This window comes from Littorina saxatilis, linkage group LG11, assembly GCF_037325665.1.
Source record: "Littorina saxatilis isolate snail1 linkage group LG11, US_GU_Lsax_2.0, whole genome shotgun sequence".
Taxonomy (NCBI): Eukaryota; Metazoa; Mollusca; class Gastropoda; order Littorinimorpha; family Littorinidae; genus Littorina; species Littorina saxatilis.
Window position 1 is genome coordinate 38,001,186 of NC_090255.1, and position 26,932 is coordinate 38,028,117.

The 26,932-nt window shown below is 40.6% G+C and overlaps 3 protein-coding genes across 3 annotated transcripts; all 3 read right to left on the minus strand.

Annotated features, from left to right (window-relative positions):
- Positions 1-3,852: 3,852 nt before the first annotated feature.
- LOC138979551 (uncharacterized) lies at positions 3,853-13,832 on the minus strand. The gene is made up of 9 exons (XM_070352264.1): positions 13,771-13,832; positions 13,359-13,411; positions 12,640-12,706; positions 11,336-11,376; positions 10,526-10,579; positions 10,154-10,230; positions 7,231-7,968; positions 6,437-6,705; positions 3,853-3,879 (listed from the first exon to the last, which is right to left on the minus strand). Exons 1-9 carry the CDS (start codon positions 13,801-13,803, stop codon positions 3,853-3,855), a joined length of 1,359 nt encoding a protein of 452 aa, XP_070208365.1. The 5' UTR covers positions 13,804-13,832.
- Positions 13,833-14,328: 496 nt separating this feature from the next.
- LOC138980911 (uncharacterized) lies at positions 14,329-20,109 on the minus strand. The gene is made up of 5 exons (XM_070353775.1): positions 18,307-20,109; positions 16,975-17,009; positions 16,499-16,643; positions 15,269-15,396; positions 14,329-14,490 (listed from the first exon to the last, which is right to left on the minus strand). The coding sequence occupies exons 1-5, from the start codon at positions 18,411-18,413 to the stop codon at positions 14,351-14,353; spliced, it is 555 nt and encodes a 184-aa protein (XP_070209876.1). The 5' UTR covers positions 18,414-20,109; the 3' UTR covers positions 14,329-14,350.
- Positions 20,110-21,558: 1,449 nt separating this feature from the next.
- On the minus strand, positions 21,559-22,904 carry LOC138979552 (uncharacterized). Its single transcript, XM_070352265.1, has 2 exons — positions 22,830-22,904; positions 21,559-21,951 (listed from the first exon to the last, which is right to left on the minus strand). Exons 1-2 carry the CDS (start codon positions 22,902-22,904, stop codon positions 21,559-21,561), a joined length of 468 nt encoding a protein of 155 aa, XP_070208366.1.
- Positions 22,905-26,932: the final 4,028 nt, after the last annotated feature.

Consider the following 26,932-nt stretch of genomic DNA (forward strand, 5'->3'; position numbering starts at 1 on the left):
CACCACTCTGAGAAGATCCCGACTGTTTGGGCGTTAAGCACCTTGAACAAAAATGAATGCATGTTTGACTCACATGTTAAGAGAGAGAGAGAGAGATATGCCAACAAAATTCCAAGAAAATAAATAATTTCAAACAGTTTAATGTCCTTTGGAAATAAGAAGGTGAATCATCTGACAATTTTCAACAAAACTATGAACAGTCTCCTTGAAAGCAATATAATTGAAGAGAATACTATCTCCTGAAAATCAAACCATACATGCACAGAGAGACTCTTGCTTAGAGACGAGCTAAGTGGAAACTCATTTGAATTTTTATGACTTTGAATGAGATCATTATTAACAGTCACAGAGCATAAAAAGCACTCTATCCTGTTTGTTTTCGTCCAATGGTAGCGAGCTAGCTTTCTTGAGTTGCATTGTGCCAAAATAATGTCATGACAATAATTTGCATTCTCACGAGGCTCATATGTCTTCATTTCTGACAAAAGGGGACTTCTTGTCCAAGTTACTGATCGGAGGAAAGAAGTATGCTTACATTTCCTATTAACTTTGAACCGTCTTTCCCTCCAATCAGTGACTTGGACAAGAAGCCCCCTTTTATTAGAAATGAACACATGTGGGAATGAATTATAGCCATATTAACAACCAAGCACAGTTGACATGACATAAAATAAGTTTCTTCAAAAGTGAATGGTATCACACTTATCAAAGCAGCTTGTGTCTTGTATGTATCAAGAGTTCTTAGAAACAATCAAGCAAAAACAGAGTCCACTTTTACTTCTCGTCTTCTAAGCGCTACTGTTCGATCTTAGGCTACAATGTATGTTCGGTCTTATTCCGCTTCCCGAAATCAAGACCATGTACCTTGATCAGCAGAAATAGAAACAAAACTTCCTACATAATTATTCAATATCAAAAAGCAAAATAAGGCAGCATTAAAAACCCGATTGCTGTGACATAAGGCAGGAAAAAATCAGCACAGAAACTTATTCATTTTACAGTATTTTAAACGAAGCACAAATGCAGTAGTAAAAATATATTTGACAGCATTGCCACACACACACACAAACAAAGCAGGCATTAACTAAATACTTCATTCTGTTGGCCAATTGGAAGAGCAAAGATGACCACGGAAACATAACATATTGTTTCGATGACCACGGAAACTAATAAGGTATGTACATGCCAGTTGATTAAAAAGAACCAACATTTGTCTCAATATTTTAAAATACTTACTATATAACACTATTAATACATTTATGCTGGCTAAAATTAGTCAACGAGAGTATTTGACTCTCCCAACTAAAAGATAATGTATCGATTGGAGATTGGATTTCCCTTCTTTGAGTCATGTGACGTCAGAGGCCGACAAAACTTTATAATTTGGCTTTTCAGGTTGACCGAAACTTCAAAGGAACTCAAAAAAAAAAACGTCATGTGTTTGATTGCTTGTGTGTGTGCTGTTCAATGTCAAAACAACAACAAAGTGAGTACATGACGTGTGTTTTGTAGTTCCTCTGAAGTTTCGGTCAACCTGAAACGCCCAAATATGAAGCTTATGTGTTTGATTGCATACATGTATGTGGATTGCATGCATGTGTGTGTGTGCTCGTTCAATCGTCAAAACAACAACAAAGTCATAAGTACCTGAAAGGAATTCGATCGATACATAAATGTTATTTGCGTGTTTGACCAAAATATGACATTTTACACAGATCTCGACAGTCATTGTTCACCTCGACCGCTAGCGCGGTCTCGGAGAACAATGACTGTCTCGATCTGTGTAAAATGTCATATTTTGGTCAAACACGCAAATAACGTATAATATTTTGACATTGGCAACAGCCACAAGGTCATCCACATGTAAATTTCTTGTGACCCGGACTACTAAGTTCAGTCTTGTAATTTCAACTATTGGCCTCAAATACCAAAGAATAGATACAAGCAGAGCAGGCCATGATGGATAAATAACACTTGCGCAAGGGCTCGAAATTAACACTTTTACTAGCCTGGGATGAATGTGGCACCAGCAACACAAAAGCTGGGGCGGGTGGAAAAAGCTAGGGCCCAAGTATTTTCGAGGACAAAGTCTGACCTTTAGTCAGTACTATTAGGCATTTTAATTTTTTGTCTGTTTAGGGCAACATGTCTAAAAAATAAAGTCAGGGTCGGTAGGTCGGCAACTTTTATTTTTGAAATATAAAACAAAAGGGTTAATCGAAAGGGAAATTGTAAATATTTTAATCAACTAGCAAACTGAAAATCTTTTCATTTGATATTTCAACACAACTATATTTCGTTAAGAAATAAAAATAACATGACTTTAGAAAAGTAAAAACATATGGCATTTCTTGGGGCGGGGTGCAAATTTGTGGGGCGAAGCACCCTGTCCCCCCCCCCCCCCCCCCCATTAATTTTGAGCCCTGTGCGCTGAATCTCCATGTTTTGGGTACGAGTCAGTAAATCCTGTTACTTGGTATAAGGATGCAACAGTCACAAGCATGGGGTTTAGGGGTTGTTAACTGCCAAAATTTTGTTTTTGTTCTTGAAAAGTGTGTAAATGTACTATAATTCAATTTGGGACAATTGACCTACTAGTACACACACAATTTCATAAAGATTGGATAAAAATGGAATGAAACGCTTTTCATCCGCCAAAAGTTATGTTTTTCCTTTAAAAAATATGTAGTGAAATTTTGTGTGGGGAAATTGGTGTATCCACAGAATGTTCATCGTGATTGGATTAAAAAAAGGAATGTAACAGTTTTAACTGTCAAAAGGGTTTCCTTCTTGTTTTTCTGAAAAGTATGTAATGAAATTCAGTGTGGGACAATTGACTTTCCCACAAAATTTGGTAAAGATCTGAGAAAAAAATGTGATTAAAGCTGGATGGGGGTGGGTTGAACTTCCATTTAAACGGTTTATTTTGCTCAAGCTGCAAAAGAAAGCCTGTCCTGCATGTTGAAACCAGAATAAGATAATGAAGTAGGCAGGTTCACCACAAGTTACCAGTGGACGGCCTTGTGGCTTATGTCAATGCATTTTTGTTTAGGAGGGTCAAGGATGTTCTCTGACTATTTTCACCAAGCATAGATGCATTAGTAATGCTTGTGGTAGTATGCTAAGTAAACAAACAAACAAAAATTATTCCTTCTGCATAATGTTGACATGAAAATATCCATTAAAAGTTATGGCTTTCGCCATAGATAAAAATAGGTCTGAAAAACGTAACAATAAAAATATGGTGTTGTTGTTTTCTGTGAAAATCATAAAAAATATAACTATTGACAATGATAATGATATTAACTCAAGTCAAGTCCCAAAACTCAAATTTTGAAACCAAGTTGATATCTTTCATTCTAAAATAGCACTTTCAAACTATCAACATCATAATATTTCTTGAAAATTTTGTAGGATTGTGACACCAAGAAGAAAACCGTACAAAGCATAGCTGTTGTGCTGCATTACCACACTGTCACTACAGAACATATTTGTTTACATCATTGTGACAAACTGGCTGTAAAGCAATAACCCATCAAAGATCAAATTAGATTTGCCACATGGAAACCACAGAACAAACTTGTTTACATCATTGTGACAAAGATCAAATCAGTTTTACTGCATTGCCACACTGTCATTTCATATTTTCCTCAACTTTTCGAAACCAGATTTAGTCACCATAGAATACTTGTTTACATCATTGTGACAAAGATCAAATTAGTTTTACTGCATTGCCACACTGTCACCACAGAATACTTGTTTATGTCACTGTGTGTGACAAAGATCAAATCAGTTTTACTACATTGCCACACTGTCACCACAGAATACTTGTTTACATCATTGTGACAAAGATCAAATCAGTTTTACTGCATTGCCACACTGTCACCACAGAACACTTGTTAACATCATTGTGACAAAGATCAAATTAGTTTTACTGCATTGCCACACTGTCACCACAGAATACTTGTTTACATCATTGTGACAAAGATAAAATTAGTTTTACTGCATTGCAACACTGTCACCACAGAACACTTGTTTACATCATTGTGACAAAGGTCAAATTAGTTTTACTGCATTGCAACACTGTCACCACAGAATACTTGTTTACATCATTGTGACAAAGATCAAATTAGTTTTACTGCATTGCAACACTGTCACCACAACCCCACCCTGTTTACATCATTGTGACAAAGGTCAAATTAGTTTTACTGCATTGCAACACTGTCACCACAACCCCACCCTGTTTACATCATTGTGACAAAGGTCAAATTAGTTTTACTGCATTGCAACACTGTCACCACAACCCCACCCTGTTTACATCATTGTGACAAAGATCAAATTAGTTTTACTGCATTGCAACACTGTCACCACAACCCCACCCTGTTTACATCATTGTGACAAAGGTCAAATTAGTTTTACTGCATTGCAACACTGTCACCACAACCCCACCCTGTTTACATCATTGTGACAAAGATCAAATTAGTTTTACTGCATTGCAACACTGTCACCACAACCCCACCCTGTTTACATCATTGTGACAAAGGTCAAATTAGTTTTACTGCATTGCAACACTGTCACCACAACCCCACCCTGTTTACATCATTGTGACAAAGGTCAAATTAGTTTTACTGCATTGCAACACTGTCACCACAACCCCACCCTGTTTACATCATTGTGACAAAGGTCAAATTAGTTTTACTGCATTGCAACACTGTCACCACAACCCCACCCTGTTTACATCATTGTGACAAAGATCAAATTAGTTTTACTGCATTGCAACACTGTCACCACAACCCCACCCTGTTTACATCATTGTGACAAAGGTCAAATTAGTTTTACTGCATTGCAACACTGTCACCACAACCCCACCCTGTTTACATCATTGTGACAAAGGTCAAATTAGTTTTACTGCATTGCAACACTGTCACCACAACCCCACCCTGTTTACATCATTGTGACAAAGGTCAAATTAGTTTTACTGCATTGCAACACTGTCACCACAACCCCACCCTGTTTACATCATTGTGACAAAGGTCAAATTAGTTTTACTGCATTGCAACACTGTCACCACAACCCCACCCTGTTTACATCATTGTGACAAAGGTCAAATTAGTTTTACTGCATTGCAACACTGTCACCACAACCCCACCCTGTTTACATCATTGTGACAAAGGTCAAATTAGTTTTACTGCATTGCAACACTGTCACCACAACCCCACCCTGTTTACATCATTGTGACAAAGGTCAAATTAGTTTTACTGCATTGCAACACTGTCACCACAACCCCACCCTGTTTACATCATTGTGACAAAGATCAAATTAGTTTTACTGCATTGCAACACTGTCACCACAACCCCACCCTGTTTACATCATTGTGACAAAAGTCAAATTAGTTTTACTGCATTGCAACACTGTCACCACAACCCCACCCTGTTTACATCATTGTGACAAAGGTCAAATTAGTTTTACTGCATTGCAACACTGTCACCACAACCCCACCCTGTTTACATCATTGTGACAAAGGTCAAATTAGTTTTACTGCATTGCAACACTGTCACCACAACCCCACCCTGTTTACATCATTGTGACAAAGGTCAAATTAGTTTTACTGCATTGCAACACTGTCACCACAACCCCACCCTGTTTACATCATTGTGACAAAGGTCAAATTAGTTTTACTGCATTGCAACACTGTCACCACAACCCCACCCTGTTTACATCATTGTGACAAAGGTCAAATTAGTTTTACTGCATTGCAACACTGTCACCACAACCCCACCCTGTTTAAAAAAGCACAAATATTCATATTTCGACACCATTTTCAACATTTCTGTTTGCGTATCTCACACCTGACTCTGTTGCATATTTGAGCGATTGAATACTTTTGAAAAAGGTCAGAGAAGTTGGGACCAGCTGAGTTTATCTGCATGATAATTTGTGCTTTTGTAACGCCTGCTTCTCCTGGTCGCTTCTTCCCTTCGTTAATCAGATCAGAGCAGCATCGGAAAAGCCTGAATTTATCTTCAGTGGAAAAGACATCGGGCTTACCGAAAGTACAATTACGAGCACTTTCTGTGCTTCCTGTTCTTATTTGTTTGCATTTTGTTTGCAAGTCAACTGTCTCAATCGTTTTCAATTTCATGCTTTTGCTAGGCCCACTCCCAATGTTTGGCTCATTCTCAGAGCTCGTTAGTCTGCTTGATGGCAGCACAACTTCTTCATCATCTGATTCCAGAGGGTCATGAAATCGTTCAAAGATCTGTCGGAAGTTTGCCGTCATCCTGGCACCAGTAGAGACGTCATAGTGTTTATCAGCAGTAATGGGATCATGATCCATATGGACAGCCATTTGCTCCTTCTCTTCTCTCGACACACCTTCCTGTCTAGATTTTGATACAACCGTTTTTCGAAGTAAGGTAAAAGTGATGTCACCTACATCCTTGTGTACGATAGCTCCAAAATCAAACCAAGCTGATTTGAGGAAATCACCGATCTCTCCAACGTCAGCTCGTTCCCCTGAAGATCTGCAAAATACTTGCTCCGTCTGTGGGTTGAGGTGTGGTCTCAGCTCCGTGATGTACTTGGTTAGGAGCTCATATTCTTTTTTTGAACAGAAAATGCCGGCTGCTCCGGATACTCTAAATGTTTTCCCTTCTGCAACCAAGATAACAAAACCATCCTCCTCCTGCACTGCTTCTCTTACATCTGAAACTTTCAAATCTGCAAAGACTCCAGTTCTCTTACAATTTGGAAGGGCTGTTTGTAACAGTAGGTGTCGTGCTATTCTGTGCACCTTGTCTGCAGCCTCAGGGTCTGTTTCATCAATGTCGCATGACTTTATCAATGTTTCTGCAACTCGTGTCCTTCGGTACTGTGCGACATCATCAAAGTCAACAACTCTGTGCCGATCACTCAGTTTCCTGCGCTGTAATTCTTCGAGGGCCATTTTAGTTATTGACTGAAGAGTACCTTTCAGGTTCGTTCTAATCGACGCAAAGCTAGACTGGTCCAGTAAAGGAGGGCTCATGGACTCCAGATAGTCCACAAAGTGAGAAAACGCATTGAGGTAGTTTTTTACCGTTCCCCAGGATCGGTCTTCGTGAATTTGTTCTGCGACAGATTTCTTTCCGTTTGTTGACCTGCCAATTGTCTTAAGTTGCTCAAGACATGATGAGTGAAATTCCTTCTTTCCCAGACATAATTCGAGCACCGTGTGAACCATTTGCTGACTTCTTTGGTTTTGTGATTTCTTTTGTGTTCGTTTGTGATCATCCAGAAAGTCAGGGATGAAATTCCCCCCTTCAAGTGATGCAAACCAAACTGAAAACGAGCTTGAGAGCGACTTCGCAGTATGCATGTTCTTTCCAAGAACAGGTTCACTGAGGGAGCATGACTTTTTAATGGATTTAGCCAAGACTTTTGCATTCGCTTTTTCCATCTGGTGCTTCGAAACCATGTGTCTATCTAGACGAGTTCCCTGCCATTGACACTGTTCTACATTGCAATAATAAAGTCTGTATCGCCTTTTGGGCGACTTCTTGTGATCTGCAATCAGTCTTCTTGCCTCAAAACGAGGAATGTCTTTGTGCACCTGTTGGAAATGTCTGGCAAGATTTACTACTTCGGCGGGACAATTTTCCATAACGCAACTTGCACGCTTTCTGTGCCTTTTGGCGTTGGCCATCTGTTGTCGTACCCTTGTGGTTTTAATCCGAAATTGTGATGTCCTAGGGCAGGATTCACAGGAGGGATGTTTTAGCGACGATGGGCACGATTCACTGGAGGGATGTCGCAGCGATGATGGGCACGATTCACTGGAGGGATGTCGCAGTGATGATGGGCATGAATCACCGGAGGGATGCTGCAGCGAAGATGGGCAGGATTCACTGGAGGGATGCTGCAACGAAGATGGGCACGATGGTCCAGGGCACGAATCATCAGCACAGGAACCATCGGAGGGATGATGAACTGTTAACACAAAACAAAACAAAATTATAACAAGAAGAGCAAACGCTCGATCGAGTCACTTTCGCAGTTCTGAATATTATATGAGGCATCAGATGGACAGGAAGAAATTGCTATTCACAACACAATACAGATGTAAATAATTTGATGTAAAGAATAATCCTATAAAGTTTGAATCAAATCCGATGAATAGTTTCAGAGATATGATATTTCAATTTTTTTCCTTCAAGACATACCTGTGACCTTGAAAAAGGTCAAAGGTCACCAAAGCAGACGTCAAAGTGTAGAGGTCACTGGGAGTCACGTTCACATAAAATTTGAGCCCGGTCACTTTTATAGTTTCCGAGAAAAGCCCAACGTTAAGTTGTGTGTTGCCGAACAGAAAAGGCTAGTTATTTCCCTTGTTTTTCTGATAACGTTCGTAAAAGGCTACAGATGTAAATACTTTGATGTAAAGAATAATCCTACAAAGTTTCAATCACATCCGATGAACTTTGTCAAAGATATAAAATGTCTAATTTTTCCTTTGACGCTGACCTGTGACCTTGAAAAAGGTCAAAGGTCAACGAAACCATCGTTAAAGTGTAGAGGTCATTGGAGGTCACGACTAAACAAAATATGAGCCGGATCGCTTTGATAGTTTCCGAGAAAAGTCCAACGTTAAGGTGGTGTCTACGGACGGCCGGCCGGCTGGCCGGACGGCCGGCCGGCCGGCCGGACGGCCGGCCGGCCGGACAGCCGGCCGGACAGACTAACACTGACCGATTACATAGAGTCACTTTTTCTCAAGTGACTCAAAAATGAATTGCATAGATTTTGGACAGTAGGGGCCTGCAGGCAATTGATCCATAATTACCTTTCGTTTTCAAGTAAAAGTTGAATATTATAAATTTGTTTACATCGTTTTACGTCGAGTAAACTTTTGGCAACAGTGCCACTCATGATAGATATAGTTTTTAAGTGCTTTGGGGCTCCCGCACACCATGAAGACCAAATGAGGACAACAGAGCCTCTCATGATAGATATAGCTACTGAGTGCTTTCGGGCTCCCACAGACCATGAAGACCAAATAACTACAGAGCCTCTCATGATAGATATAGTTATTGAGTGCTTAGGGGCTCCCACAGACCATGAAGACCAAATGAGGACAACAGAGCCTCTCATGATAGATATAGTCCCACAGACCATGAAGGCCAAATGACCACAGAGCCTCTCATGATAGATATAGTTATTGAGTGCTTAGGGGCTCCCACAGACCATGAAGACCAAATGAGGACAACAGAGCCTCTCATGATAGATATAGTTATTGAGTGCTTTGGGGCTCCCGAAGACCATGAAGACCAAATAAGGACCACAGAGCCTCTCATGATAGATATAGTTATTGAGTGCTTTGGGGCTCCCACAGACCATGAAGACCAAATGAGGACAACAGAGCCTCTCATGATAGATATAGTTATTGAGTGCTCACGCAGACGATGAAGACCAAATGAGGACCACAGAGTCTCTCATGATAGATATAGTCCCACAGACCATGAAGACCAAATGAGGACCACAGAGCCTCTTATGATAGATATAGTTATTGAGTGCTTTGGGGCTCCCGCAGACCATGAAGACCAAATGAAGGCAACAGAGCCTCTCATGATAGATATAGTTATTGAGTGCTTTGGGGCTCCCGCAGACCATGAAGACCAAATGAGGACAACAGAGCCTCTCATGATAGGTATAGTTATTGAGTGCTTTGGGGCTCCCACAGACCATGAAGGCCAAATCAGGACCACACAATTTCAATTTCATATTTGCTTAACGCCCAGCAAATCACGTAGACTATCTCAGGGCGTCCCCACACTGCCCATTAAAAACCAAAAATAACATTGGAGGCATGTCACTAACCCCATTGATGAACCATGTTTACAGGCCATAAAATTGGGAGATGCTGGCAACGTAGAGGCTTGACCTCAACTTTTCGAAACCAGATTTAATAAACAGTATAAAAGGAATGAAAATATTGTTAAATTAACAATAAAAACAGGCATAAATTGCCAAATACTACCACCCTATTATAGAATAATTCCACAATATTGGCACCTAACTTCATCTCCCAATTCCCTAAACCTACACTATATAATTATACCCCACCTCAAAATTTAATTTTAAAAAATACGGATAAAATCAAATCAAGGGAACCTACCTTCCATGTCGTTCGACTTTTCTGCCACCACAGACTTAAGCTTTTCAGGACATTTCCCAGGTGACGGCGAATAACTCCTGATGAAACAAAAAATTACTGGTTTAGCAATTTTAAGAAAGATACTGACCTACATTTATAAATTAAGCCTTAAATAATACATTCTGTGCTTTGATTTACACATGTATGCATAAACATGCCTTCCAGAGTTATTAAATGGAAATGTGATAGTGCGTAATACATACATTCAAACAACAAAAACAAAAACATGCAGAAAGTCGGCAGGACCTCCCCGTTCTTCGAACATGAAGGGAACATAGAGTTACCTAAGTGCAAACAAAAGGACACTAGTTGAAAGGATAGAAGCCAACTAACCTCTTCACTCGTTTCATCTTTTTCCTTGGCCGTGACCTACAAAGCCCATGGTAACTGCAACATAAATTACCAAAGTAAGGGACAACTTACCATTACTATAGATTTTAGCAAGCATTATGATCAGGCTATACATAGCAAAACAAGCAATCTACAGCTAGTACATTTTTCCATCCTCCTGTATGGGCGTAGACGCTGCTGGCAGAGACAGAGAAAAATATCCAGGTGTTTGAGACCAAGAGCCTGGGGAAACTAATCGTATATCTGGTAGAAAACACAAAGCAAATGTCAAAAGAACAATTGAGAACCTCGCTTGCCCCCAACGGAGCCTCTCCTTTCAAAGGGTAAAAACTGGCATGGTTCAGCCACGTAAATCGACAATTTCCCCACGATCATGCAGGGCAGTTGAGGATGGTCGCAAACGTGGACGAAAACATTTGTCCGATAATGTCAAGTCGACGGGCATGACCATGGCGGACCTGCTGAACACTGCTGCCAACAAACCACTGTAATGGAGAGAATCTGGTTCTGTATGAAAAGTTTTCTTGAAAATTTCAAAGCAGCCAATGATTCGGCTAGATAAAGTCAACGAGTCATTAACCCTCCCAAAGAAAAGAAACTGCTTTCCAATAGGTTTTACTTTTTCCCTGCACTGCAATGGGTAATGTCAATATTTTTCTGGACATGTCCAATTCCAATCACCCCCCCCCCCCCCCCAAATCTCTTCTTCAAATATGCTACCCCCATTTTCAATCATCATGAATGAAATGTGTCTTGTGGCATTCAAAAATGTATAGTGTGTGCTCCTCTTACCTGTCATCAGAATCAGATGGTTCAGATCCTTTTCTTGGATTCTAGGAAAAAACAAAAGTTTAAAAATAAATCTCATTAGCACAACATTATGATTTCGGCAATATCTCATTATACTTTTAAACTTGCTGTTTCTAACAATGGCAACATAAGGAAAAAAAAATTCTTTGCCATCTTCTGATCCATGATTTTTTAAAACTTAACTTTGTTACAAGTTGGAAACAGAAAGAATGATAAATTATATTCCTAATTTACTTTCTATTAGGACACTTACCGTACCTCACGACCAAATGACCCTCCCTTCCATCCCCGCCTGTAATTGTCATACAAACTAGGCTATACATTATGGCCTTTAAGAGATATGAATCGGGCATTATGGGACATAAGGGGGCGTGTCTCCACACCGATTATGACGTAATCCTACTTTCGTTTTTTGGGCTTTCACACGAGTTCAAGCAGTTTTGGCAAATTGTGTAGCTTAGATGGAGATTAAGCAATTCGTGAGGTACGGAAGTGTTCGACATAGAAAAGAAGTGAATAAGAGAAGAAATCCGGATTATGTTGTTAATATTAGTTCCCCCCACAAGTGAGGTGCAACTCGCTGAAACAGAAGCATTGCACTTGAAGTTAAATTTAAATCTTTCAAGGCTCTTTCTGAACAAGCCATTATTTCCTTGTTTCATTCGCCAACGGGTTTTTTTTTTTACTTTCACAAGTTTGTGGATTTGGTTGATAGATCAGACTCATGGTCCGAGTCTCCAAAATTATGAATAACAAAATCTAACTCAACTGCTTTCGGTAAAATCAAAGCTTTAGTTTATGAGCCTTTGAAATGTGAAACAAAACACACACATGTGGGCGCCACGTAAAAAAACGAAAATGATAACGAAAACACACACAAATGTACACACATTGATAAAAATAGGGCTCCAAAGTAACTTCCTGGGCCTGTGGCCCAGCAACACAAAATGCTGGGGAGAGCAGAAAGAAGCTGGGGCCCAAATTAAATATTATCGAAATATTTCCAAAATACAACAAAAGTGTTAATCGTTGTCACTACCAATAGTTTTTTTCACTATAGAGCATTGTAAATGGTCCAAATAACTAGGAAATGGAAATCCTTTCATTTCATATACAACATGACAATATTCCGTTGAGAAATAGCAAGGATATGACCTTAGAAAAGTGAATTTTTACCAGGGCGGCATGGGCCCTACCAATGGCACTTCTTGGGGTGGAGTGACCTGGGCCAAAGTTAATTTCGAGCCCTGTAATATTATAATGAGATGATAATTAGGACGTCCTACCTTCGGAAGCCACTCATCTTCACTGGAGTACAGGTTGTGATCACTGCCTGAATCTTCCACAACGGACCTGAAATACAAACAATAAAGGAGGTAAATCATTTGGATAGTCGCTCACTGGCACTCATTTCATTTCATATTTGCTTAACGCCCAGCAAATCACGTATGTAACATATAGGCCTATGTGTGTACATGTATGCATAATTACATGACGTCACAGTACCACGTGACACGTTTGTATTGTGTACTCCAACATGGCTGCAGGCTACAATAAACCTGGACGAACTCCCATCAAATCTATTTGTATCCTTGGATGCATGGACTGTGTGCGATCTATCTAACTAAAAGATATAACAACGTAGACTATCTCAGGGCGTCCCCACAATGCCACTGGCACTCATTTCACGCAGTTATCCACAAACCGACAAACATACTTGATGCAGGATCTGACCTACTCAGGTCCGAGACGGGTCAAGGTGTATAACCAAATCAGAGACATCGGTCATCTCTACTACAGTCCCCACCACCGCAAAGTGTGACTGAGAATTGGTCTCAATGATGCCCTCGGAAGTCGGGGCAACGTTTGGACCAGCTTTCGAGTCACCCGCGTAATCAACTATTTGACAAGGTGCCCAAAGAAGTAAATTAAAGTGACAGAAAATGAAATTCTAAACAAAACAGAACAGCAATAGTCTGTAGCACAGACAATACACGATACTTACTTTTGAGATTCTGGAGGAGTTGGCCAGCTAGATTCCTTTTCTTTTTCAAGTACCTAGGAAACAAAATAATATCATTTTAAAGAAACAAGATTATGCCATTAATGTGCTAATGAAAGAATTTTATAACGTGCTGAAAGCCCAGTCCGGTGGGTCTAATCACAACACTGACTCGCATTGCATGGCTTTTAGTGTCAGTTATGCACTTTGCGCAGTGTGAGAGAGGACTGGACTGCTCGCGTTGTGACCTAGAACAAAGTGGTTGCTGTCGATGAAATCATAGAAGGGTGAATGAATAGCAAGGATGTCGTTGCAATACATGAAATCTACCCTTTTTTTTAAACTCTCCATGACTTGTTCCAATGTAAGGTTTCTATCTCATGTGAAGAAGGGGCACAATACTTATTATACTCACACGACCAAGTCGCAGGATACTCTCTGGAAGCATGACGCGTGTCAAGTAGTCAACGTGGATCAGTGACTGCAAAAGACAACATTTAGGAATCAACTACAGACATAAATAATTGTTATTCAGATTGGAAATTAAGAGAGGATTTTAAAAAAGTGAGAGAAGCCCCCCTTGGAAAAACCAAGCAAGATCAAAACATCTGTCTGTCAGGAGAACCATCAGCATCACTTCTGCCCATGCTTCATACAATATTATTTTGCATTTTATTTGCTCATCATCTCTCCTGTCTCCAACTTCAATGCCGACGGCGTTGTCTTCTTTGCAAGATCACATAAACAGAAAAGAGGAAAAAAAATAAAGGGTGGTGTTCTGTCTTTTGATTTCCTTTTACAAAATGGGGAACATGTCACCCTGTGACGTCACTTTCGTTTTTTCTGGAGCTTTCCAAAGTAGTTACTTGGAAAATCTGCCATTTCTTTGATTGCAACATTTGGGGACGAACTCTCGTGTATTATCATCAAGTTGAACAAGAAAAGGGAGAAAAACAGTCATTATCGTTATTTTTGGGGGAGGTCAAAGATACACTTTAACTAAATGTTGGAGTTGGCATTCCAAAACTTACCTTATCTACGTCATCACAAGGGAACATAGTCAATAGGGTGTCCATTATGACATGCTCTTGGTCATCCGCTACGAAGCCCAGAAGAGTGCCTTGGTTAAGTAACCCTGAGCATGAAACAACCTTGATCATCAGCATTAAAACAAACAGCGATATAATATGTGAAGTACACTGCGAAAACCCACAATCTTGCAGATCTCCCTGATTGGAGAAAACCGAGGTCAAAATGAGGTCTGAAATGAAAACAGCCTGATCTCAGGAAAATGATAAATGATGATATAATAGGACCCCTGCATCTGATTTTCATATTGAGCACGAATCTACTGGCAGAAGGAAATTAGTGAATAATCATCGGGGGGGGAGGGATTGCAAGATTGTTGGTTTTCCTAGTCCATTACAACATAAAGAATGCACTCAAAACTAAGTAAAAACCAGGAGAGAAAAAAATTCAGTGAAAAAAATCCCTATTCATTTCAACAAAATCGGCTAAGAACGAAGCCGTTAACCTTGAACTGACAAACACACATACAGACTATTAAAGTCTGTAGGACTGTCAGAAGACCTGAAGGTACAATATATATGTTATCACGTTTTGCAGAAATAATTGAAGACCTGAGAAGCAAACTGGTCTAATCTAAAAACAGAAATTTGGAGACAACAACAGACATAAAGTCACATTTATTTATTGTCAAAGCGTTCTAAGTAAAAGAGTAACAGAAGTGAGAACATGTGATATTGGTGATTGGAAAATTCAAATTGCTCTTTTACATGTACAATCTATAAACTTTAGTGGCCATTTTCTCAAAACTAAAAAAAGTCGAGTGAGACCAGTTTGCTTCTGAAGTCTTCAATTGTAATCTTGAACTTAGTTGAAGCAAAACTTACTGCGAGCGCGACCACCTTCCATGTAATTGGCGTGTCTGTCACTGTGTTCTGTTCCGCTTCGGACCCTCTCTAATTCATCTTTTAGTTCTTCGACGCATTTCTTTAACTTGACATTGGAGATGTTCAGCCTGTAAGAAAAACAAAGTTTAAAAAAAATCCGGGATGGGAATAGGGGACTAAACACTCGAGTTTTTTCTCGCGCTTTCTCACGTGCGTTTACTGCGATAATGTGAAACTAACTCTAGTGGAAATTGCATTCATCTGGTTAAGAGTGCCTTTTCCTCTTTCAACATGGCATCAAGGAGCGTGAAAACACTAGACGTTGAGAGATTTCTCGCTTTCAGAAATTCCTTTAGCTGGGGCACTTTCCAGAACGGCAGAAGCGATACGTAGTATTCTCATCTCGCTTATCGTCATTTGGGTCAGAACTGAACATGTTACTACTAGCTTTGGCTCTGCATTCGAATCGCACTTGTAAACAAGTCCTGTTGAAGATCAACTAAACCAAAACAACAGTGAAAATCCGCCTTCAATTGTATCTCTACATGATATACTTCCAACCCTTTAGAGATGCGGTGATCGAAATTTTGAAAATATTATTTTCACCGAGACCTTTTGAACACTCGCTAGTTGTCTCGGCTAAGGCGGGATTTCGGACGAGAGCCTGCCGCTGTTGGAAAGTGTGAACTCGACTATTGTCAAAATGATTTTGGAGTGTTGGCAAGTGGATGAGTATAATGACAGCCGAAATATCTAGTTGATGGAAATTGGCAAGGGGGTCAGCGATGAACTTTCAGGGCTCGAAATTAACGTTTTTGTCCCTTCATTTGATATATATATGCAACATGATTATTATATGTTCCGTTGAGAAATAGCTGGGATATGACCTTAGAAAAGTGAAGTTTAACCAGGGCAGCATGGGCCCCAGCTATGGCATTTCTTGGGGCAGGGTGCACATTTTGGGGGCGGAGCGCCCTGGGGCCCTATTAATTTCGAGCCCTGACTTTTTTCCCTCCTCAGAACCCATTTCTTGGCATATTGGGTTATAACTTTGCTGGATGATCAGACTTGACTCTGGGGTAAAGTACTCCAAAAGGAGTACAATCCCTCTCTCCGTTTGAATATTAAAAAACAAGACAATTTCTGAACTTACAAGATTTGAACTCAACCATTCATCCAGTGAATCTCATTACCACATAAACTATAACCAACATACAACAGATAACTTACTTTGAAATAGGACCTGTACGTCTGGCAGGACTCTCGACACTGTGCATGCCCTTAGTCTCCTCCTTGTTGTCAATCTTGTTGTGCACTCCTTTTGTTCCGTTGTTGCCAATCTTGCTCCGTCTTGAAGGCTTCACAGTTCCAGTATCTTGAAACAGAGAAAAGGTAAACTCAATTGGTTAAGCTGTAATTGTAAAGAAAAAGTAGTTTTAATTTGAATTTGGGCAGATTTCTGCTGAGCAGTATAATAAAGTACAATGCCCATCAAATCCTCTCCAGGCTAACATTTAGAAAGCAAGTCGTTTTACTCCTTCAAAACTAATCTGAAGATATATATATATATACCTGTTCACCCCCTTTGCCCCTATTGTCTTCCATCCCATTGAGAACAAGGTCTCTTTATTGTTGAAAACTAATGAGATCAAACATGTCTGTAATGTCAAGACATACAAACAGTTAACACAAAGGTTCAAACTCACCTTGCAAATTTTTCTCTGGTTCCCAAGAGTTGAACCTAAACAAACAAATAATAATAATAAAGAAGAACACTTATTGAGCGCTACTTCACATAATTAACTATGCTGTAATGCACCAAGCACAGTATATCAATATATGTGATGGCGACTGCGAAAACCCACATCTTTGCATTTTTTACGATTTTTATTTTTTTATTTTAATTTGTACTTTGTCCAATTTCAAACATCACTGTGAAATATTGGACCTTAAAACTCATTTTTCACCGAGTTATAGCCCTTCTCCTGAGGCATGCATGTTGCCCCACCTTGCCTTAATGATCATGTGTAGACATTGTCACCCTGATAGTCATGACGTAACCATGTCCCAAAGAGACGTAATTAGAATAATATTGACGCATGAATGTCTTTTCATTCTGATTCTGTTTGTACCGTACGCGACACACCCGCAACTGCTGAAACTTGAGTAAATTGAAGTTGAATCGGAGACGAGCGTCATGCTGTTTCAGTGTTTGTTTACATTTCAGACCAAACTTTGACCTCGGTTTACTCCAATCAAGAGATCTGCAAGGTTGTGGGTTTATGCAGTCCCTATCACATATAATAATATACACACAAAATTATCAGCAAAATCGATAAGTATCAAACAAAAACGTTTATCACAGAATAGGCAACCAAATACCCACAAAAAAGCATACATGCACAGAATCACATATTCCCATTCCTCTCCTAGGAGATGGACATTTACCCCGCTGGACATTCCCCCCCTCCCCTCCTCATCTCATACACATCCAAACACAACAATTTTACAATACTCATACAAAATGCAACACATTTACACCTGACCACACGACTCGAACAAAATATTTTCTAAAGAGATGTTTTCAAAGAATGGCAGAAAAATTCCTTGGAAGCAAAGTGATGAATAGAGGAAGGCAAAGAATTCCAAACAGTGGCTGCTGAGAAGCAAAATAATGTTCGCCAAAAGATTTTGATTTCCAATCAAGTGTGTCGAGTTTACGCATCCTATATCGTTCTCTTACAAATTTCTGTAATGCTACACCTCTTACTAGTACGAGACCGGTGAGAAATCGCGAGACCCCTCTTTGCGATGACTGCCAGACCTCTCACAAGAAGTGAGAGATCATAGGAATCTGATAGCCCTTATTCAAAACGAACAGTGCATAATTCAGAGAAGAAATAAAGACCCATCATTTTGAAAAATGACCCATACTTTTTGGAGCCATGGGCCACCACGACCCATATCACCCTAAAACAATTTGAGGATATGATAAGTACGGGATCACAAGTTAATTCATGAATATTAGTAATACTTACTTTGAAGAGTACCCTTTCCATTTTACCAGAACTTCTTTCCCCTGGAAAGCAATGAGAAAATAATTCAATTTAAAACTATAGTTCTTTTCGTACAAAAAGCAAATCATTAACAAATTACTACATGTTTTTATAACATAAGGGTTTAATTGAATACATAATACACAACGGGCCCTGGACTGGGCACAACGGCGAGTACTATACAGGTAACATCCCGTTGTGTCCGAGGCCGGTTGTCAGTGTCCAGGGAAAAACAGGGAAAACTGGCCACACTTATTTCAAGACCCTGTGATAGTCAAAGAGTTGTAATTTCTCACACAATAGAGACACATTCTGATCTTTGGGGCAAACTCGGAATCCAGCCCCAAACAGTCACGAAAAGACTGCTGCACCTTTTGTTGTTCAGTTGACACTCAGAGTTGTTGATTTTGGGGACATTTTCATTTTGGGCTTGGTCAAGTTGAAATGCCGAGTATCTGTATCTGTATATGTCTGTTACGCTGCACTTGTAGAACAAGTCATCCAGATGTCTGGCATTGTTGCAGCGGAGTGGTGGGTGCGCAGCTAGTTCTTTATCGTCGTCTGGCTACTGCCAGCGCCGACTTGAAGCTCTCGGTCGATGCCGAGGTTACAGTTTCTTCATCTAATTGGTTCCAGGCCACTACAGTCTTTGGAAAAAACGAATGTCTGTATTGCTCAGTGTTACACTTACAGCGTGGCACAGTGAAGCAAGCCGAGTAGGCCGATTATGGCAAACTCAACTTCTGTTACTAATTCATCATGGATCAGATGTAATTCAACATAAAGATATTGGCGTTCGCAATGCATAACAACTAAAAACAAACACTTACCCTCCTGCTTTTTCTTTTTTTCAAAACTTTCTCGACTTCAAACAGAATCTGACTTGCGTCCGCCATCATGCGAGAGTCACGTGACCATAATCTCTGACCAAAGGTTTCTTTACTCTCCAAACTTATACACGCAATATCGCAGAGCAGGTGTAAATCTGTGTAGTTTTTTTTAATAACATAAAAACCTGGGGGGATAACAATCGTAAATGTATCTTAGGTGGCAGTGCGATGGTACTCAATTACAATTTACATCAACACACTCCGATGCTCTCTTTTTTTTTTTTTTTTTTTTTTTTTTTTTTTTTAAGGAGATCAGACATTGTTAATCACACATGTGCGTGCGTTTGTTTTTTTTATATCGGAAGTTTTTTTAAAAAAAAATTTTTATAATCATTTTAATTCTTATTAAGTTATTATTGTTTTCCTTCAGTCTCACTCTTTCTCTCAGCTTCACACTCAATGGACAGTAAACAGATCATGGACAATTGTTTTTAATTTTTTTTTATTTACATTTACCCTCTCTCTCTCTCCTCTCTCTCTCTCTTTCTCTCTCTCCTCTCTCTCTCTCTCTTTCTCACACTTGTCCACACAACATCTCTCTCTCTCTCTCTCACTCTCTCTCTCTCTCTCTCTCTCTCTCTCTCTCTCTCTCTCACTCACTCCCTAGTCTGTCTTTCTCTGCATCCACTTTCTTTCTCTTCGACTTGTCTGTTTTTTTTTTCTGAATTTTGTTCTTCGGAATTTTCTGTCTTCTTCTTTGTTCTTTCTTTTTTGCTTCGCCTCTCTCTCTCTCTCTCTCTCTCTCTCTCTCTCTCTCTCTCTCTCTCTCTCTCTCTCTCTCTCTCTCTCTCTCTCTCTCTCTCTCCCATACTCTGTCGGTCTCTCTCTCCCCCTCTCTCCCATAGTCTGCCAATCTCTCTCTCTCTCTCTCTCTCTCTCTCTTTCTCTCTCTCTCTCTGTCACTCACTCTCTTTCTCTTTCTCTCTCTCTCACTCTCTCTCGTTCTATCTTCTCTCTCTCCACCTATTTTTATTTATTTTTTTTTTTTATTTTTTTACATTTTGTCCTATATTTTCTTCCGTCATCATTTCTCCTTTTGTTACCTAACGTTTCTTTATTTCAATTTCACAGATAGCAACATATATGCGAGTCACAAGTCAATTATTTTTCTTAAACTTAACTCTTTTTCAAAAATACATCCGATCTCTAAAGGGGTACCGTATCTATAAATACCTATGCACATTTTTGCAATCATATTTTCATATTCAAATGTACATGGTGGCGTGGCTATGAGAGACACGTTACTTGAAGAAAAAGATTTGTTTGTAACGTTTGAATTATCGAATTATGATTCAGGACAATTAACTGAAACCAATACGAAATGGTTTATTGAGTTTTTCTTTTCTTGGTGATATCACACATATCATTCTATTCGGCCTTGTTTTCCAAGGTTTGTTTGCGTTGTGTTGACAAGGTGACTTAAAACCCCTATTTTTCGTTTTTATTCGATAATTTCACATGCCACGCTTGAAAACAAGCACTTGATGTCAATGTATAGCATGTTTAACATTAATGTATACTAGCATGGTGAAATTTCTGTTTCATATTAAAAGCCTATTCGCAAATTTGAAAACGTGGTGGTGACAACTGCGTGATACTGGCAACCTACAAAACAGTTTTAAGCAAAAAAAATATTTTTTTTGTTACCACGCTTCAAAAATGACAAAGTGTTGTTTTGCCACAAGTTGAGAGATAACTTTGTATTATGCATGGTGCCCGACAACGTTTTACAAAAAAAAATGTGATGTCTTTTCTTAAGTAGCCAAAAGGCCGAAATTGAAGAGTTTTTCAGGTGGTTACAAAAACACGCAAAAAAAAATAGAAAGAGTACGGTTTTTTTCAAATCCTTTTGTGTGTGCGTGCTATATACCTCAAACATTGTTTTCCCAAGTTTTTTCGTAAAATGATTCATTTTTGAATTAATTATCATTTTTTAAATCCCAAAACGTCAATCTTCGTTTTTTCGTGTTGATCAGCAAACAACCTTCATTTAAAAGTTACCACCGGCACCCAATATTATTCTTCACCACAGAAATCCGTTGTGTGGACAGGTTTTTTTTTTATTGTGACTAACAGATGCATTCTTTTCAACATTTTTTAAAGCCACATAAGCTTTTTAACTATATTCTAACTAATTATTATGATTAAATTCAAATTAATTTTTAGGTAGCCAATTTTTGACAGCGTCCTGTGCATTCAAAACTGATAGGAACTTTCTAAAAATTAAAATTTGTCTGCCATCTTGATTGGTCTAATTAGGAATAATGTTAATTATTTCGAATTGTAATGCTTTGTTCCTCGTGGCAGTGATCATTTTTTGAGGTAACCATTGTCACACCATCCACTAGTGGTGGCAGCGCTGGCGCTGGTGGCAGCGCTGGCGCTGGAAGGGCGAGTACTGGTGTCCATGACGGCTGCCTGTAAAGAGGAAGAACCACATGAACATTGTGGTGGCGGCGCTGGTGCTGGCAGCGCTGGTGGTGGCGGCGCTGGTGCTGGCAGCGCTGGTGGTGGCGGCGTTGGCGGCGCTGGTGCTGGCGGCGCTGGTGCTGGCGGCGCTGGTGCTGGCGGAGCCTGTGGTGGCGGCGCTGGTGCTGGCAGCGCTTGTGGTGGCTGCGCTGGTGATGGCAGCGCTTGTGGTGGCTGCGCTGGTGATGGCAGAGCTGGTGGTGGCAGCGCTGGCGCTGGTGGCAGCGCTGGCGCTGGAGGGGCGAGTACTGGTGTCCATGACGGCTGCCTGTAAAGAGGAAGAACCACATGAACAGTCATACTAATCACAATACAATGAGGAAGAACCACATGAACTAATACCACCCACAACAAAATCAGGACGTTTCACGTCAACGCATACCACCCACAGCAAAGAGGAAGAACCACATGAACACATACGTACCATGGAACTTGCTTATAAGCCCCTCCCCCCCCCCCCCCTCATCTTCCCCAAAGACATCCTGCTTTTTGATACCCCGCTTCTTAGATTTTTGTTTTACTGACTTTTGCAGATTAACCATTTTAGAGAACCTAATCTTTCAGACCTGATTTTCTCCGATTGTGAAGTTCTTAAAAGGAGTGTTCCACTGTACCACCCACAATACAACAGGCAAACTAACTCACTGGTTACATCTTCAAACCCATCATGTTCTTTCTGAGAGCTTTACCCCACTCCTCGCGCCCCCTAATTGGCGTAGAGGCGCGTCCCCCGGGTGGTGGATGGGGGAGCCTTCTCTACTAACTTCAGAGAGAAGGTCGCATCATTCTCGATGCCGTGAACCTAATTAGGTTCTTTTTCTTGTTTCTTCTCTATTTCTGCCTCCCCAAAGTCCTTTTACTTTCCTTTTCTCACCCATAAAATTCTTCACTTATTTTCTAAAGTATGGTGAATCCCGAGTTTGTCATGTGTGACCAGGGGATGAATGGCTGACACCTTAGTATTCAGTCGTAAGCACATGCGTTTGGTTTTAGTTTGGGTCGACGCCAAATGACAGTTTTAGGCCCTTCCCTTGTCACGGGGGCTCTCACAAGGGTGACTGTGTATTTCCCACCTCATTGAGCCTGCGTGTTATGACATCTTTAACTTTGTTAAACAAGAAAAGGAAGGACAGACCCGATTCTGACAGCGAGGATGAATCTAGAACTACTGCTGCTGCAGCAGGGGTACGGGGCGCTTGGCCCCGATTCCTCATAGTTCATTTTGAGAGTGTTAGTCAAAGAAAGATTTCACCTTTTATTCTCGAGAAGTGGTTTCAGGGGGTTTCCTCATCAGTTCAGTCAGTGAAACGTCAGAAGGATGGTAGCTTCTTGGTGGATTGCCCCACCAGGAAGGTATCGGATCTTCTTTTGTCCCGCCATGGTTCCGCCCTGAGCGTTGGATCGAACTCCTTCACGATTTCCGTGACGAGCCACTCGTACCTGAACACCTCTCGGGGTGTGGCACGCTCATACCACTTCCAAGGTATGAGCTGTGCGGAGTTGAAGGATGGGTTGGCATCACAAGGAGTTATCGACGTTCACAGAGTGTCCAGAACGGATAAAGAAGGAAAGAGAGTGGAAACAAACACTCTCTTCCTAACTTTCTGTACAGCTGTTGCACCCAAAAGAGTTGTTGTTCTGTTTGAAAGTATTCCGGTTTCTCTGTACATCCCTTCCCCTCTGCGTTGTTATCGTTGCCAACGGTTTGGCCACGGTAGCAAAAACTGCAGGGGGAAGGAAATGTGCAGAGATTGCACAAAGGAAAAACATGAGGGTGAATGCGAGGGACCCAAACAGTGTCACAACTGTGGGGGTAAACACTCCTCTGCTTCAAAAGAATGTCCCCAGTGGAAAACGGAGGAAGCCATTCAAAAGATGAGAACAACGGAGGGATGCTCTTTCGGTGAGGCGAAACAAAAGGTCATGTCCCAGATGGCACAGCCCTCGGTGTCCACATACGCCAGGGCTGTTAGTACTCCTTCTGCGACACCGACTACACCTTCGTCTCTTGAGAGCTTTCTCACTAAGGTGACTACAATCTTGGACACTCTCATTAAAAAGATTGATCGTCTTGAGACTGTCGTGGCAAATATTAACCAGGGTGGAGTAAAGGCGGCTGTTGCTGCCGATACCAGTGAGAAGGCGACTACGGTTGCCGAGAGTGTGAAGGTTCAGACAACAGTTTCGACTGGCGTCACTAACGTCACGCAGGCGGCCGTGCATAAAGCCGCTAAAACCCAAACCAAATGGGGGAGAAAATCCTCCACTCATTCGGCCGGGTCTTCGGGGGTTGGGCGGACGGGTTCGATCGGCAGATCGGATCTTTCCTCCCACCCGCCAAGATCAAACTCTGAGGGAAGATCCTCGAGGTCTCCCAAGGCCAGGGTCAGGCCTGACTTGCCTACCCGAATAAAAAAGGGAGACAAATCGCTCATTTCTTTGACAAACCCTTTCTCCCTCTTGTCTGACGAGGGTGGAGAATCGGAAATGGATGAATCAAACCGGTTCTACCCTGCGTCGGAGGGGGGTGGAGGATCGGGCACTGAATAAAGTTTTATTTGTTTTTAAAATACTAAACCTTTTTAATGGCTTCTATAATACAATGGAATATCAGAGGTCTTAATGCCAATCAAGAGGAACTTCATCTCCTTTTGAAAAGTAATCCTATTGCAATCTGTTTACAGGAGACGCTTATAGGCCCTAACAAAAATATATCATTGCCTGGGTATAGCTGCTTATTGCGGTCTACAGGTCGCGGTAGTGCACTTTGTATCCGTTCTGATTTTCTTTTTAATCAGGTCCAATTGGACACTAACCTTGAGGCAATAGCGGCTCGCATTTCTTGTAATAGAGCTTTAACTGTTTGTTCCTTGTATCTGTCGCCATCTACTACGGTCACAAAAAATGACCTAGAAAACTTAATACATCAATTACCAACCCCGTTCCTTTTGGTAGGGGATTTTAACGGCCATTCCCGACGTTGGGGGAGCGAATCTTCCAACATTCAAGGAAAGATTATCGAAGATGTCATCGATAACTTGGATTTATGCCTTTTAAATTCCGGAGCGGGTACTTTTTTAACTCAATCTGGAGAAGAATCTCATTTGGACTTAGCTATCTGCCACCCATCTTTATTTCTTGATTTGAAATGGTCTGTCCATTCGGATCTGTGTGGAAGTGACCATTTTCCCTGTTTTGTCAGTTTTGAAGAGGATCAGGGCGAGGAAGCCCTTCCACACTGGAAGTTTTCTAAAGCTAACTGGGATTTATTTCGTCTTTCTACTTCAAGACAAATAACCCCAGAAGTTCTAAATTCTGAAGACCCGGCTTTAACTTTTTCCACCCTTTTGGTGCAATGTGCAAAAGACAGCATACCCAAATCTTCCTCTAAACCCAAAGGTCCAAAAACACCTTGGTTTAACGAAGAGTGCCAAGCTGTCAATCAGGAGCGTAAACGAGCTCAACGGCATATGTTCCAATACCCTACGTCAGCCAATAAGATCGCTCACCAAAAACTTCGAGCTCAAAGCCGTTTTATTTACAAAAAGAGTAAAAAAAGCCTCTTGGCGCAATTTTTGCTCTAAGCTTAATTTCAAAACTTCAAGCAAGAAGGTATGGCAGATTATCCGTAAGATTAAAGGTAAAAATCGTAAAGAGGTTGTCCAATGCCTCAAACAACATGGTCGAGTAATAACCAACAAGAAAAACGTGGCGAATATCTTGGCTTCAACAATAAATCATAACTCTTCTTCGGAACATTATTCTGGAGAGTTTCAAAAAGTTAAAGATAAATCTGAAGCTACACCCGTTTCCTTTGATTCTGCCAATTTGGAAGATTACAATTCTCCTTTCTCGATGTACGAGTTAAAGGATGCCATTCTAAAATCCAATGACTCAGCTACAGGGCAGGATGATATCCATTATCAACTTTTGGGTCATCTCCCTGAAAACGTCCTGACAGTTCTTTTAACTATTTTTAATCATATCTGGTCTACTGGAACTTTTCCTCCTGACTGGCGAAAGGCCATAATTATTCCCATTCCGAAACCCGGAAAGGATCATTCGGATCCAAATAATTATCGGCCGATTGCCTTAACCAGCTGTCTTTGTAAGACGATGGAGAGACTGGTCCATGAGCGGTTACTATGGCACTTGGAAAGGATCGACGCTTTGGACATAGTCCAGTGCGGTTTCCGAAAACATAAAAGTACAACGGATCATTTGATTCGTTTTGAATCGTTTGTTCGTAACGCTCTGGTAAGCGGAGAACACGTTGTGTCCGTCTTGTTCGATTTGGAAAAGGCGTATGACACAACGTGGAAGCATGGTATTTTATCAGATCTTAAAACCTTAGGGTTTGATGGGAATCTTCCCATTTTTATTTCAAATTTTCTTGCCGAAAGGGAGTTTAAGGTCCGAGTAGGTTCTACTTTCTCCGATTCTTTTGAACAGGAGATGGGAGTTCCTCAAGGGAGTATTTTATCACCGTTACTTTTTAACATTAAAATCAATAACATCGTCAAACACGTCCAGTCTGGCATCGACAAATCTCTTTTTGTTGATGATTTTCAAATTTCTGCCAAGGGAAGAACATTAGCTGGGGTTGAACGGCAGCTTCAGCTGTGTATTTCCAAAATTCAAAAATGGGTTCAAGAGAACGGGTTCAAATTTTCCCTGGCTAAAACAGAATGTATTCATTTCCACAGGAAAAAACATCAAGTTCTTCAGCCTTCTCTTTTCATAAACAACCATAAGATTAAAGTTTCTAAACAAGTCAAATTTCTTGGTCTGATTTTTGACAGCAACCTTACTTTTTTACCCCACATCAAATATTTAAGAACCAAATGTCAAAAGGGTCTCAACGTTCTCAAAGTTATAAGTCACACGGATTGGGGGGCTGACAGGGCAACATTGCTACGTCTGTATCGGTCTCTTGTCCGTCCACAGCTGGACTACGGTTGTATTGTGTATGGTTCTGCAAAGAGAAATGTCCTCAAGGCCTTAGATCCCATCCATCATCAGGGTCTGAGAGTTTGTTTGGGTGCTTTTCGCACAACACCAGTGGATAGTTTGTATGCCGAGTCGCGAGAACCTCCTCTGGAGATCCGCAGACTCCGGCTTTCCATGAACTACTACCTTAAGCTAAAGGCAAACCCCGAAAACCCTGCTCATGAATGTGTTATTAATCCCATTCTGAAGGACAAATTTTTAGCCAAACCTACTGAAATACCAACTTTAGGCATACGTAT

Excerpts from the sequence above, each read along its gene's own strand:
- LOC138979552 (XM_070352265.1), bottom strand. The coding sequence starts at position 22,904 with ATGAACTATGAGGAATCGGGGCCAAGCGCCCCGTACCCCTGCTGCAGC. Across the intron at positions 21,952-22,829 it reads GTTCTAGATTCATCCTCGCT|GCAGCCGTCATGGACACCAG; the intron begins GTCAGAATCGGG and ends TCCTCTTTACAG.
- LOC138980911 (XM_070353775.1), bottom strand. The coding sequence starts at position 18,413 with ATGATTTGCTTTTTGTACGAAAAGAACTATAGTTTTAAATTGAATTAT. Across the intron at positions 17,010-18,306 it reads TGGAAAGGGTACTCTTCAAA|GTTCAACTCTTGGGAACCAG; the intron begins GTAAGTATTACT and ends TTGTTTGTTTAG. Across the intron at positions 15,397-16,498 it reads CGTACAGGTCCTATTTCAAA|GCTGAACATCTCCAATGTCA; the intron begins GTAAGTTATCTG and ends TTTTTCTTACAG.
- LOC138979551 (XM_070352264.1), bottom strand. The coding sequence starts at position 13,803 with ATGCTTCCAGAGAGTATCCTGCGACTTGGTCGT. Across the intron at positions 7,969-10,153 it reads AAAGTCGAACGACATGGAAG|TTCATCATCCCTCCGATGGT; the intron begins GTAGGTTCCCTT and ends TTGTGTTAACAG. Across the intron at positions 6,706-7,230 it reads GAAATCACAAAACCAAAGAA|ATGTAAGAGAAGCAGTGCAG; the intron begins GTCAGCAAATGG and ends TGAAAGTTTCAG.